Source organism: Lissotriton vulgaris, unplaced genomic scaffold (assembly GCF_964263255.1).
Source record: "Lissotriton vulgaris unplaced genomic scaffold, aLisVul1.2 SCAFFOLD_251, whole genome shotgun sequence".
Lineage (NCBI taxonomy): Eukaryota > Metazoa > Chordata > Amphibia > Caudata > Salamandridae > Lissotriton > Lissotriton vulgaris.
The window spans coordinates 50581-65068 of record NW_028250285.1 but is presented as its reverse complement, the minus strand read 5'-3'; the positions used below and the strand labels follow the sequence as shown (position 1 = coordinate 65068).

At 43.8% G+C, this 14488-nt stretch overlaps 1 protein-coding gene across 2 annotated transcripts in view; it reads right to left on the bottom strand.

The window, feature by feature from the left end:
* The window catches only part of LOC147663312 (testis-expressed protein 264-like), a 732805-nt gene extending 729379 nt beyond the window's left edge, over positions 1-3426 (bottom strand). The window contains exon 1 of one of the 2 annotated variants that reach the window (XM_086950537.1): positions 2525-3426. In XM_086950537.1, the coding sequence (XP_086806663.1) occupies positions 2525-2782 (258 nt within the window). In that variant the 5' untranslated portion in view covers positions 2783-3426. The remainder of the gene's footprint in view (positions 1-2524) is intronic. The other variant, XM_086950536.1, reaches the window with a different exon arrangement.
* Positions 3427-14488: the final 11062 nt, after the last annotated feature.

Here is a 14488-nt window from a genome sequence, read left to right as displayed (position 1 = left end):
ACCGTGCCAGCAAAGTAGTCCCTTGTGGGCGTGTCTGCGTTGTGCTGTGGGCGTGTGCTGGGGGAGTGACAAACGTTGGGGGCGTGTGGTACGTTCCGCCCTTCATTCCATGTCCCACATCGTGTGCTGGGGGAGTGGGCATGTGCAGGCGCGGGATAACAGAAAAAAAAAGCTAGAGTTGTGCCCAATATTTCATTGTTTTTTCTTTCCAGGTTCTGTACATTCCAGCTCCGGGGGTGCTTGCCCCGCGCTCCCCTTTACACCCTAAAAACGAATTCCACCCAACTCCCTTTAAATACCACTGCACCCCATAATCATAACCCACCCTTACTCCTTAAAATACCCCAACACCCTCAAATACTAACCCATCTTAACCCTATAAATATACCCTGTACCCCAAAACCCAAACCTATCCCTAAACCCAACAAATACCCCTGAACCCCAAAACCCAAACCTAGCCCTGAACCCTATAAATACCCCTGTACCTCAAAACCCAAACCTACCCCTGAACCCTAAAATACCCCTGTACCCCCAAACCTAGCCCTGAACCCTAAAAATACCCCTGTACCTCAAAACCCAAACCTAGCCCTGAACCCTTAAAATACCCCTGTACCCCAAAACCCAAACCTAGCCCTGAACCCTAAAAAACCCCTGTACCCCAAAACCCATACCTATTCCTAAACCCTAAAACGACCCCTGTACCCCATAACTCAAAACTATATCTGAACCCTTAAAATACCCAAACACCCCAAAACATATACCTCAGTACCCCAAAACATATACCACTATACCCATACTTACCTCATCCAAACATTTTTTTAAAAAACATGCTTTTACCATTCATGCATTTACAACGAATTTCGTTGTAAATGTATGCATGGTAAAAGCATATAAAATGTAATGCCATGCGTTATAATGGCATTGCGGAGTCATGGTACTTTCGTAATTAAAGTATGCAAAGTGATGGTATGCGGAAAGAAAGTTGCGGAATAATGGGCGTTTACCCTCCCCCGGTAAGTACATTGGTGGCACGGCGGCCCACATCTCCAGCAACATACTCATATTTTTTCATCACCCATTTGAAAAATGCACAGGTCTCTCTCATTGATGGCCAGCACCGACATACACTTTTAAACACACCTCCCGCCACAAGTTCTAGAATTGCGAACTTTAGAGCTGGGGAGCTACGCTCGAATCTCGGCATCAGCTCAACATCCTGTGATTCCAGGCAAATCGCTTTGTCTCCCCGTGCCTACCACAAATGAATGTGTTCTTCTGTAATGTAAATTGTGCTCATGCCATGTTGTCGAGTTCGAGCTATATAATATTCAAGGAAAAATAAAGTAGGGAAACTCGAGTTCACACACTACTGAACGCGCACTCTTAAGTGCATCAGCAGTGCACTGTGAATCGGAGGGTTTCACAGGCCTGTCACAGATAAGAAATGCTATCAAAACGATATACTACTGGCCGGCAGCAATTCATACCCGGACAACGTCGGGACGGGCTACTCTTCACAAAAACATCTCCTTCTTTAGTTCCTAATACCATCATCATGGGTATTTTCTCTGTTCTCTACTTCACTGCTCTTTCAATATAAACTCTCTGACTGTGCAATGGCAATTCCACCATAAATAACACTTCGTTTCTTAATGCTTACTCTCTTAAGGACTGATATCTTCTCCTTCCTTGCCTTGCCATAAGAACCCATAATCACCACCCTTTCCAGATATAAAAGTGTCTTCGCAATATGCTAGATTTGAGCAAAATAGTCCATTTTAACAGGTGGTGCTGACATAATGCACTTTTAACTGCCTTGTTAAAGTCATTAGTTTGGATATTTCACTACTTACATAGTCTTCTTCCCATAGCGGAGTTATTATGGTATTTAGCTACTTATTATGAAAATGAAAACAAATGAAATGAAAATAATGGTATTTAAGGTCACCCACAACACTGTAGTCTGCACATATTTCCAAACTTCTCACCAGCCATGTCCCAATATGAAAGGTATGCTTTGCCAATATCAATTTCTTTACTTTCAAGCAATCACCAACCAGCACATCAGGATTCCATTCCAATCCATCGAACTTCTAGGCCCACCCCACTGAAATGCTTTCCCCCACTCTCAACCATGCCACTTCTACACCCTCAGAATTTAAGAGCATTTTAAAAACGTATCTGCTGGTGGCAAAATGCCACAATCCCCAATACCTAGCAAAAAAATGCTGTCCCTTACCCAGCCTGGCTACCCTTCATACATGTGAATCAAAACATCTACCTGATTTTGACGGCCAGCCTTTTCAATGCCTTGTTTTGAGCTATGTATCAGCATTATATAATATTTCACCATATAGTTTGTGTGCCCCAAGCCGCCCTGTACAATTCTTTCATGTAAACTTTTTCAACATATGACGCTTCTGATAGATCTACAGTATAACTAAAATAAACAATTTTCATTAATGACTCTTTCCTCCACCAACCAAGTTTAGGTCTCATGCACACACTGTCCACTGCCACGTACCTGGAGAACATTGTCATAGTAGATACCTATTGATGGCAGTTTGGGGGCAACGCTGCAGCTCTCCGTGAACAGGTTGCCGCTCTCGTCGTAGGGTCCCACGCGGAATTTATAGGCCACGGTGATGCTGCGGATAGGTGGGGTGCCAGCCCCAACCACCACTTCAGTCAGTAGTCCAGAATACACAGCTACACCAAAGATGGTGAGCAGCAAGAGGGCCATCAGTCCAGCAATGAGGCTCAGGAGCAACCAGTCCGCCATGGTCCTGTCTCTGAACTGGTCAAGCAACCACAGTGATGAAGTGATAAAAGTTAAACCAGGAGAAGGGTCACGCTGTCCTCACACGGCGGTGCAGTACAATATTTGTACGAAAGCTCGCTAGCTCAACACAGTTCTGATGTATTTTCCTTCCTTATAAACATGCAAGGACAAAATGTAGTTTCCGAAAAAGGCAGAAGAACAGGTGATAAACAAACTGGATGCGATGCTAAATATTAAACAACAGTGTGGTACTTCGTGATCCGTAAAAAGAAACCATGAGCTGACCCTTAAAGAAGAGCTCCGCGGTGATTCTTAAAGGAAACTAAAGGTGGTATACCTGCGGTGATCCAAAATATCCCTCTTGAGGTCCATGAAAGAAGAGTCTCTTAAACAAAACAAAAACAGCTTAGCTTTTGAAAGATGGTACAGAAAATTAGTAAGAGGTAAATGAGTAATTGCAACAGAAACACGTTACGAGGGAGAGGGTGGTTCTCGCTTGCATTCAAAAGGTGCAATTGGCAGGGTACACACCACTACCCACGACAGAACACATAGCACGGCGACTGCACTACTACACTGGCATCTCTTTTGACAGGGTCAGTCCAGTTGTGAACCGCTGGCAGCCAGCAGCTGACTCTGAAATGAATGGATTAGTCCACTACGGTGTACAACGCGGGGTTCCAAGGGCTGGGTTATCTATGTGTCAAACGCAACCCTCTAAAACAGCGCCAAATGTCACACCTATAAACTTATATACAAACCAGCCTTACTGCCTGACGGTTCTTTAGCAGGATAAGAATAAAACTCCAGACAGTCGTTCCCCCCATTTTTAGCACGTGGGTGGTTTCGCCCGTTCTTGAATTTGGAGCTCTTCCGGGAACGGTGCACTGGGGCGTGGGGTAAGAAAAAAAGGCGGACGCTAAATGCAACGTGGATTATGTGCCACACGTTTAGTGGAACGTGTCACGTCGCCTGTTTTTTGGTATTAACACGTATTTTTCCCTTTTACGTGCTCATAACTATGTTATGGCTACAGTGGAAAGTATGTCAAATAGTCTTCCCACCCCCCTGTGCACCTAGGAACTGGTATAGCCCTTCGTCGGGAATTGTTTGGGACCGTCCATTCTTGTTGCTATGGAAAATGTAGGGGTGGTTCAAAGTGGTCTAACTGTATTTCATAACCATTAATGCGAAATAAAACTACACTTTTAACTTTGATCCTACGGCTACAGAAACAATGCCTGCTCGGCGGTTTCAGCAAGAGTCCACGCGACGCCCTCTTTAAACCCTCTCGAATGGTACGCTTCCCCCACCCGAAGCTGAGATAGTGAGGCTCTTTCGCTTAAGTCGGGGTTAACGCTGCAAAACTGAACTTTTTTAGGTCTCGCCTATTCTATCCTGTTAGGGAATGAATAGCCGAGATTATAGTCAGCAGTTCAAAAAGTCAACCAAGCTGCAGATCGCGTAGAGTTCATGTGAGGCAGGTGTCATAGCTGCCAAGGTTTCAGATTGCTTATGTGTGACATTTTCATAATTTTAGTGTAAATATGAGTGACATTCAACGACTATGAGTGACACTTTCTCACGAGCAAAATCAAGCAATGAAGGCAAGGGAAACATAAATATAAGAACCCACAACTTTGCAGACAGACTAGTGACTGATGAGTTTGGTGTGCCCTTGATCTCTGCCTAACTCAGAACACTGCATGCATCAAGTTTCGGCCACGTGTGCAGAAGTCCTCAAACTGTCCAGCATTTTTGAGCTGCCTTTTGGCAGCAGGACTTACTGTCTCTGTATGATAGATTGCAGGTTCATTCTGTGTAGCACAAGGCACCACAGAGTGTGCAGCCGTGTGAAGCTATTTCCGTGCAGGTGGCTTGCATATGTGTGCACAGTGTAGCTGTGCACGATGCTAAGTGCATGAAGGAGGGTTGTATCAGTGTGCACGGTGTAGCTATGCACTATGCTGTACGGATGCAGGAGGCTTGCGTCTGTGTGCACAGTGTAGCTGTGCGCTATTCTGTATGGGTGCAGGAGGCTTGCATATGTGTGCACAGTGTAGCTATGCGCTATGCTGTATGGGTGCAGGAAGCTTGCATATGTGTGTACAGTGTAGGTGTGTACTATGCTGTATGGATGCAGGAGGCTTTCGTCTGTGCACAGTGTAGCTCTGTGCTATGCTGTATGGGTGCAGAAGGCTTGCATGTGTGTTCACAGTGTAGCTATGCGCGATGCTATGTACATGCAGGAGGCTTGCTTCTGCGTGCAGTGAACTCCAACAGGATGTAAGCAGAGGAGCCTGCCTCAACTCAAGTTAACACAGGTGCCAGTCAGTATGTTGTTGGGCGGGACGGCAGAAAAACAACACTGTGAAGTCAAGTACACAACATTTGCCAGCCAGTAGGGCCCACACTCCCCCCCCTCCCCCCAACCTGGCCCAGCTTCTGCCTGCAAAATCTGGAGAGAGCATCATGACAGGACTAATGGGCCTCTGAGGAATGACATGAGGAGTCGTAACAACCCCCGACCCCCTACCCACCCTCAGGATGAGAGAGATCCCTGGCAAAACACGCACCACTGTAACAGACTAAAGATAATCATACCCTCTCAGTTTATTAGTAGTACATCATGAATACCTAAATTGCGCCATTGTATAAATTAAGGACAGTGTGTAGGTTGGGACATCACCTAACGAACTCTCAACTCAAGTAAATATGTAATAAGAATTTGATTTTAGCTACAGACTCAGTCACTGACTGACATTTATAATTTCCTTAAAAAAGTTGAAGTAAGTTTAATTACGTAAATTAGCAGACTAGTCGGGTCACCGTCACGGGCCGGCTAAGTGCTTTCAATGAGATGGAGCCCAATGAAAAACCTCAGAAGGTGTCACGAGAGAACAGCCCTGCTGCCCCCAGATTATTGTCTTCTGGTATCAGGCCTTGCAGATAAACCTGAGAAGGATGACTAGACACCGCAGCCCTGCCTGCAACAGTGTCTGACAACAAGTAAGACTACAACACATCACGACTACAAAGTCCTGGCCAATAAGTACTTACGTAGTAGTCTATGTCTGTCTCAGTCACACTTGCCGGTCCGCGCCACATGGGGTCTTCAGACTCCTCGCAGCACCCGTGATCTGGAACACATGCCTCTCATGCGTGGGCCCATAATTGCTGAGTGCCTGAGTCAGGTCGATGATGCTGCTGTCCCCGCCACTGCCAGCCACGTCGTGGCCGGGGTTATGCGCAGGCTCAGTCATTTTCACATCTATCACTTTCTGACTGTGACCCTGCAAAGTTATTTCTTTAACAATCAGGTCCATTGTGGTCCTTGAATGTCCTTGCAGAGAGGGGGAGTGCTCGGATTGGGAGAGCACCTCCATAAAGAGCAGCTCTGGTAAATTCCTAGTTGCTATTGTGGGACGGTGCATTGGCAAACCTCGTAGTGGGCAATGTGCGGGGGTGGCCAAACTTGGTGAAAGATCATGATGTGAAGAGGCACTCAGGCAAGTACAGGTGCGGTGCTAATCCTGTTGCGTGCTTATCTAGGTTCCTGATCGATACTGTGACCTTATGCCCCTATTCGGCTATAAATCCCTTTATTCCCTATATTGGCATAACCGTTCAAGTGCGATTTTCTGAAAAGTCATCTCTGGCCTCACACGAACAGAGCCACATTCCAGCATGACTCTCTGCTACTTCCTTTGCGACCAATTAGTGCAATGACAGAGCAGCAGTCACTATCTGATATGCCTAGATAACACTCCGAGTTCTTCAACAAGATAAAAACTTAGCAAACCTGGAAATCCCCGCTTGCTATGTTTTGATTAGTAATGGAACTCTAATGAGCAACTGATAACTGTCACTTCCTAGTGACATCTTTAATTGACGTCTTATGTCCAGCAAACTTGCGTCAAACCCGGCACCTGTCAGGTATAAATATTACCAACGTTGCCTTAAGCAATGCGAAGCTGTGAGCTGAGAGAGATACGAACTGCAAGTTCGTTCCCTGTTGCTGATGCCAGCTGCCTGCATGACCCTGTGTTGGTAAAAACTAGCACTCTGTCGCTGCAGCCTGCTATCCTGTGGTGGTGAAGCTGCTGATTACCATTATCGCCGCTACAGCGCGACCTATGGTGCAGTACGCTTGAGGAGCCGTGCAGCCGTCCTCTGCGAAGACATCCAGCCGATTCCAGCTGCCCGCGGACGCTGTCACCCCTCCTTCCTCGACGCGCTGAGAGAAGCCGCTGCATTTCTCGTGCAGAGAAATCCAGTCCCGGCGCTTCCGGTTTACCCTCGCGGGTGACTGGGATATCGAGAGAGACCCCTGAAGGAGATACCAATCCTCCATCATTCTATTCAGAGGTATGGTGTTGACTAAACCCTTAGACGAGAATTCTTGAAACAAACCTTGGCAAAACCAACTTAACTTAAGCTACTTACTTGCTCCCCTTCTCACGTGTTAGGCTTAGGTCAGGCACACTGGGGTAGGCTTAGTTAGAAGCACCAGTTGAGTATGTTAGCCTAATGTATATATGACTGTATATATGTTTTATTACTTTTAAACCATTGTGTGGCTAAGAAACCATATCAATGCTTTTACAGTTCTATTTCGCAATACTTATCTTACTGTACGTACTTTTTATAATAACAGTTATTGCAATTGTGGCAATACATTTCTCTTGTACGAGAAGAAAGACTGTTCAATAAATGTTAACCCTTTATTGATAAACGCCCGTCTCTCTATTTTCTACATACTGTGAAAGTAAACTGCACTAGACTGACTGAGTGAAATCTATGTCTATTGTTCACACGACCCTAGAGATCGACTCTTGATCTGAGGAGCAAAGTTGTCATGTTGCACGGTTGTTGGAAAACTGAATCCCTTCTTGTCTGTGCCAAGGAAGCTGATCACTTCCTATGCAGAGAAGAAAGTTTCCAGTGACCTCTGACCTAGTTGGTAACACAACCCAATTAAGTTTAGCATAGTCAGTGGAGGCCTGGAATATCCGCAGTTCCACGTCGATACTACTGTTTGTTATTCCAATGCGCAGGGCCTAGTGGGAAACTAGGAACTACACTACATGGCGCCCTAACGTTTGGTAAGGCGATAAACTAACGCAAGACTTGTAGAGTAACTCAGTCGTGCATATTTCACACCCCTTTCTCCCGTAAAATACTCCAATAGACATCTGGAGTGGGTGAAAGGTTAAAATCCGCCCGACCTTAGTAGGAAGAGATTCCTATGTAAAGCTCTGGTTTATTCAACGTTGAAGGATACAGTGTTCCAAAATATTGTGCATCTAATCTTTGTCTCCTTGGAGACCTACTCTGCAAAACTCGCATTTTTACAATGCCAGAAAACGGAGCCCCTGGGGCCGCAGTAGATGCGACTCAGCAAGGTCCCGAATACACAGACCCGGATGCTATTATCATCCCGGTCCAGTTAAGAAGATCTATAACTTTAAAACTTATAGAAAACGGACTGCCACCTCAAGGTGGTACAGTAATTTTCGTGATAGAGGCTCACGAGTATCGGCAGACAGAGGTATTCTATTCATGGATAAACTTTCCAGCGGTAAACGCTATAACACAAGAGTTTCACTATTACAAAATAGAGGAACCTCCGGGAGAGTACGCTCCTTTCGAGGAGGTTGAAATCCCACTTAAATTTCAAGAGCACCTGCTCTGGTTTAATGGCGCCCTAAAACACAATGATCACATAACTAGGCTCGGTCCACTAGGTAGACCAGGAGCCACGTGGCCGGTTCTAGCCAGCTACACACCACATCCTGACATTGCAAAAATGTCTAGAGAAGAGCTGTTAGTACAGCTAAACACATTAATAAAAATACATAGGCAATTAGTCCAATATGTAATACGGACTGCAACAGTCCAGCCAGCTGTTAATACACCACAGCTGACCCCTCATCAGGGGAACACAAATAAAATTACACCACAGAACATACAGTCATGTCTTGGTAAAACACCCGTAAAACGGGAACAAATTCCTTTCTGGTTAGCCCAGAAAATCACTCAAATAGAGGCAGTATTTCCTGATACTACCCCTATTGAGAAACACAGAATCTTGACCATCTGCCTTCCTATGGGAATCGCACCACACGTGGAGGACTGCGACACTTGGGGTACAGTCTTTGCTTCCATTTACACAAAAACACACGGTGTTCCGTCTATGGCGGTAATACCAGAAGTGCTAAAACAGATTCAAAATGAATTCGGTCCAGAGCCCGCTTTAAATCTAGGTATGAAATTACTGAAAGATTTCAAGCAGGTCACGGCTATATTATTAGCCAACATAAAGGGAGAAGCAGCATCTGTGGCGATTCGCCAGAAGTTGAGGGAAACAGATATAAAAGATCCTGTTGAGCTTGCAAAAATCATAGAAAAGTGCTATGAAGAATTAGGCAGAGACAGCTTGGGTGGGAAACCAGTTAAGTCCCAACTGCTCGAAAATCCTGAAAAATTATTTATTAAAAATAATTTAAATACTCCTAAAAAGAGCTGGGATGGAAATAAACAATTCACTCCCAAGGAAAAAGTTTTCCAGTCCAGAGGAAGGTCTCCTCGACGGAGGGAAAGAACTCCGACTCGAGAACGCCAGTCTCCCCAACGGGAGCCTTCTGAGAAAAGATATAACCTTAGAAATAGGGATAATATAAAAAAACCTGATAGATATCAAAGTATTGATACACGTCCCTCTCGATCTCTTCCACAGAATTCGGAAAGAAGAGGACGGTCAGACCCAGGAGAGCACACCAAGTCCAAAGACAAGGAACCTGCTCAGAGTAAAAAATCTCAATTTCAGAAAAAGAAGGTAGCCAGTATTAGAGTAATCAACCATGCCGAGAATACTGAGGACACAGTTGAAAAACGGGGAGTGGGCATTGACAATGTTGGACAGTGCAGCAGAAATCAGTATAGCGCGCAAGAACTTGATGAGTCATCTGGAGACAGTGGACACGAATGAATACATTCAGGTTGAAACTGCCGACGCCAGACTTAGCGAGCCCCATAAAATATACGAAATAACATTGCATATGGAGGGTGATAAGACTAGGAAAATTAAGGGTCTGTTTTGGGATAAGCTCTCAAAAGGCTATGATATTCTGTTAGCTGAAAAAGATTGGCCCCCGGAGTTTGTCAGGGAGTGCCCTCGTGGCGAAGAAGTGATTATGCCTGCCTTCTCGAATCACATACCGATTCACAAAAAATACACATATGCAAGGAAATGGGCAGTAGCCCAGGCACCTGCATTGTATAAAAATCATGTAGGATGGGATGAGGATTCACCGCCTCACAAAATCCAACTAAAAAATGAACCAACTGCCCAACGGCAGTATCCCATAAAGCAAGAAGCTAAAAAACAAGTCAGGGAGATCTTAGATCAACTTGAGTACCAGGGGGTGATTGAAACATGCACCTCTCAGATGAACAATCCTTTGTTTCCTGTCTCCAAGCCAGACAATTCATATCGTCTAGTTTTGGACTACAGACATCTTAATACATGTTGCAAAACTTTTGCAGTACAAAACTCGCATAGTGCAGCCCTAATGAATAACATAGTTAGGAAAAAATATAAAACGACATTAGACATTTCTAATGGTTTCTTTTGTCAAAACATTGCACTAGAAAGCAGATACTTGACCGCTTTCTCCGCATTTGGGTCACAGAAAAAATTCTGTCGACTCCCACAGGGGTTCAAGAACAGCCCAGGACTATTCTCAGCCAGGGTAACAGAGTTACTACAAATCTATGATGATGAAGCATTATCTTACGTAGATGATATTTATCTCACAGACGACGACTTGGATACTCACTTGAAAAGAGTGAACACCATCATACTTGGGTTCGCAGCAGAGGGTTACAAATTCAACTTTAAAAAGTCCCGAATTGCCCATCTGACAGTACTATTCTTAGGGTACGAATTATCAAGTGAAGGGAAAAGCCTAGCGGACAACTTCTTAGAGAAGTGCGCTGTACTCCAAGCTCCAAAAACGCTGAAGAATTTACAATAATTTCTTGGTTTTCTGAATTTCGGAAGAACTTACATATTAAATTACGCAGAGAGGGTTAAACCTCTCTACGAACTAATTAAACCTGATTTTAAACAAATCAATTGGACTCAAAAACACACAGAAATTTTGAGATCACTGCAAACAGACATGTTAGCAAAAACAAAATTAGATACACGTGACAACACACGTGATCTTGTAATCCGAGTCAACACAGGAAGATGCGGATTCACGTACCTAACCTCTAATGAGGGAGAAAAGGTACCAATAGCTTACAAATCACATTTGTACACCAAGGCTGAAATAAAATTCAGTTCAACTGAGAAAATTCTAACTGCGGTTCAGACTGCTGTAGCGAAAGAAAGGCTCATAGCACAAGGTAAACGAATAGTAATCGTAACACCTATACCGGCTTTAGAAGCGGTAACTAAAGCAAGCATTCCTAATGCTAAAGCTTTGCATCCGAGATGGATTCAGTGGGTTAATTCTCTTGCTGCAACAGACGTAGTTTACGAATTTGATCCTAACTTAAAAACACAGGAATTTTTACAATATGAATATGAATGTCCTCTGCCAATTGAAATCCTGCCTCTCGAAGAATACGGAAGTATTATATATACTGACGGATCAGCACAACCCGCAGTTGGGGGTAAGCAAGCTTACAGTGCTGCGTGCGCGATTGTTAAAGGTCGCTGGCACAAAGGAAAATTTAGACCATTGGTCACTAAAACACAATCTCTAGGAGATTGCTCGGCTCAACGAGCTGAATTAGTAGCATTTAAGATGGCGCTAGAAAATACCGATCGCGAATTCCCCACACTAATAGTGTGCGATTCCTTTTATTGCGTACAATCTTATAATGAATACTTGCAGAATTGGGTGGAAAATGGTTTCAAAGATGCAAAAGGTGGCACAATAAAGCATAAAATGCTTTGGGAACAGGTAGTTCTTTTACAGAAAGAACTACAAAAGACTCACGTGATACATACACTGAGTCATCAACGTGATGGCGTTCACGTTGCAGGGAATTCATTGGCTGATGAAGCCGCGAAGGCAGCTGTGCAAACGGCTTCCGTAGCTGCGATAACTCGGTCACAAACAAAAATAGACAGCGAAATTCTACAAGCTGTCAGTACGTCAGTAAAAAATGATAAGAAAACACTCCCAAAAGGCTTTCCTAAAAAGTACTTGTACTTAACGGATACAAATAATGTTCCTTTTGCTCGAATCCCTGGAATGGGGGATAGAGTAATTCCAAACAGGGAACACAGACTAGGACTAATCAAAGAGGCACACGAAGGGCTTGCTTCTGCACACGCTGGCATTTCCGCAACAGTATCACTATTAAAACAGAGATATTGGTGGCCTCGCTTGAGAATACAAACTAAAAAGTATGTATTAGAATGCGACATATGCCAAAGGATAAAAGTATCAACAGTGAAACGACCAGCGCAGACACCCCTTCTCATCTCGGATAAACCATTTGCATGCGTTTACCTGGACCACTGTGGTCCCCTACAAAGGGACGGTAACTACAGATATATCATGGTAGCAGTGGATTCCTGTACGAGGTTCATATGGATGTGGCCCCAGCGCTCGGCTGACGCTAGAACGGTTATAAAAGATTTGCGAGTCTTTATCGGCACATACGCAATTACCACGTTCCATTCTGACCAGGATCCTGCTTTCAGCTCTCGAGCCTATAAGGAGGCCATGGCTAGCATGGGAATTGGGTTGCGGTATTCTTGTCCGTCGCATCCCGAAGGGAATAGTGTGGTAGAAAGAAAAAACCGGGACATAAAGCAATCTATAACAGCGAAGGTATTAGGTTCAGGCGCTGGGTGGGTCAAACATTTAATAAGTGTCCAGACTAGTCTTAACAACATGCCAAGAAATTCTCTAAAAGGTTTCAGCCCATACGAACTATTGTTCGGAATTAGAATGAACGTTCAGGACCTCGATAGTCAGATGTCAGTGGTACAAGAAGAAACAAAGCAGTTTGAAGTAAAAGACCGTTTGGCTGTTTTACAGGAACTGAATGAAACAAGAAAATCATTAAGCAACATAAAGTTAAAGCAACAGCCAAGTACCACTGACGAGGCACCACCCGCAACAGCCCCAGCAAGGCCTGTCTGGATTCCAAAGATTGGGGATCTAGTCAGAGAAAAGATCGCGGTGAAGAAGGAATTTGGGCCTTCTTACAGAAAAGCAGTACCTGTCTTGGCAGTCACCGGAACAAGATCAGTTGTGCTACCGCCCCTTGCTGGTAAAAAGGAGAACAGAGTCGTGTCCATCGACCTGGTAAAACCACAAGCATGTGGCCTATAATCAACAGTAGGCCCAGTGGGCTCCCAAGAAACAACAGAATACCCAAACTTGCAACAATCCAAGAGGTTCAAACTGAAAGACTAATCACATTCGATCAGCCTGCAGTGCACAATGAAGGACTATGCAATAATGCCATGGAACTCGTGCCTCTTGAAACACAGATTGAAACAGTTCGTCAAGAAACAACACCAGTCTACAATGATGTGGCATCAGAAAGTGCTACCGAGAGACAGATTGAAAGAACAATCCCAACAATTGACAGAACTGCCTCTGGTTATTTCATCAACTTCGACAACTTCTCTGAAGATTTAAACGACCCCGAAGTGATGCCAGAAACAAAAAAGTCTTTTAAAGAAAAAGCAACGGAACTCTTTCATCAATTGAAGGAAATCTACCTAATTTCCCCTTGGCTAGAGTTCTGGTTCGGTCTAGGTGTATTTTTCCTCCTGCTTTGGCTCATCATGGTACTGTGTTTGGGAAAATTCATTGAAGGAAAATATATTACAATGGACACAGCAAGTCAGAACATCAACCTAGTCCTGAAACCACACAGATCATCCCACGTGAAGAAAAGAGAACTGTCAACAGTAAATGTCACAGCAATTCCAATACCTGGTGGGGTAGTATGGGAGAAAACAGACTATGAGATCTATGGTCCGGTCGAAATCCTGAAGTATCCTCATCAACTAAAGGTTTCCTTAAGTGACTTTGTGACACCAAGTACATTCTCTGATGATTGGGACTTTAACAGTATTAATGACATGATGTCTGATTTAGTAATGTCAGCTAGATTCACAGATCATGATTATTTACAAGGTTCATCTAGTTATGAGCAGTTATTCTGTTACACCCACTATGGGGATCATTACTTGCATAAATCTGCACAGCCTAGAAATGTTTTTATGTATAATCAATGGGAACATTGTGCTACACCACCTAATAGCAGTTCTAAAGCATTTTTTGAGAAATTCAAATACTTCTCAGGGTTTAACACCAGTGATGCAGAAACGCTTTATTACAAACTGTTAGATAAAACAGGAATGAAAACAATGCTGACAAATTCTAAATTGATATATTCAGAAGCATTTTATGACAAAATGATGACATTTGGTTTTGATTATTGGAAAAATAATATTGAAACGAAAACAATTTGGGGTACAAAAGATTGGCATGTGCAAGGCATAGAAGCACTGTTTAGAACCTGCATGATACCAGAACAAATGTTATTTTTAAATGACACTGTACACCAAACATCTTGTCTTGGCCTAGCTAAGATCAAAGAAATGAAAACACCGTCTATTCCAAAGCCAATACCTGAAAACCCAACAGCTGATATTGAGTT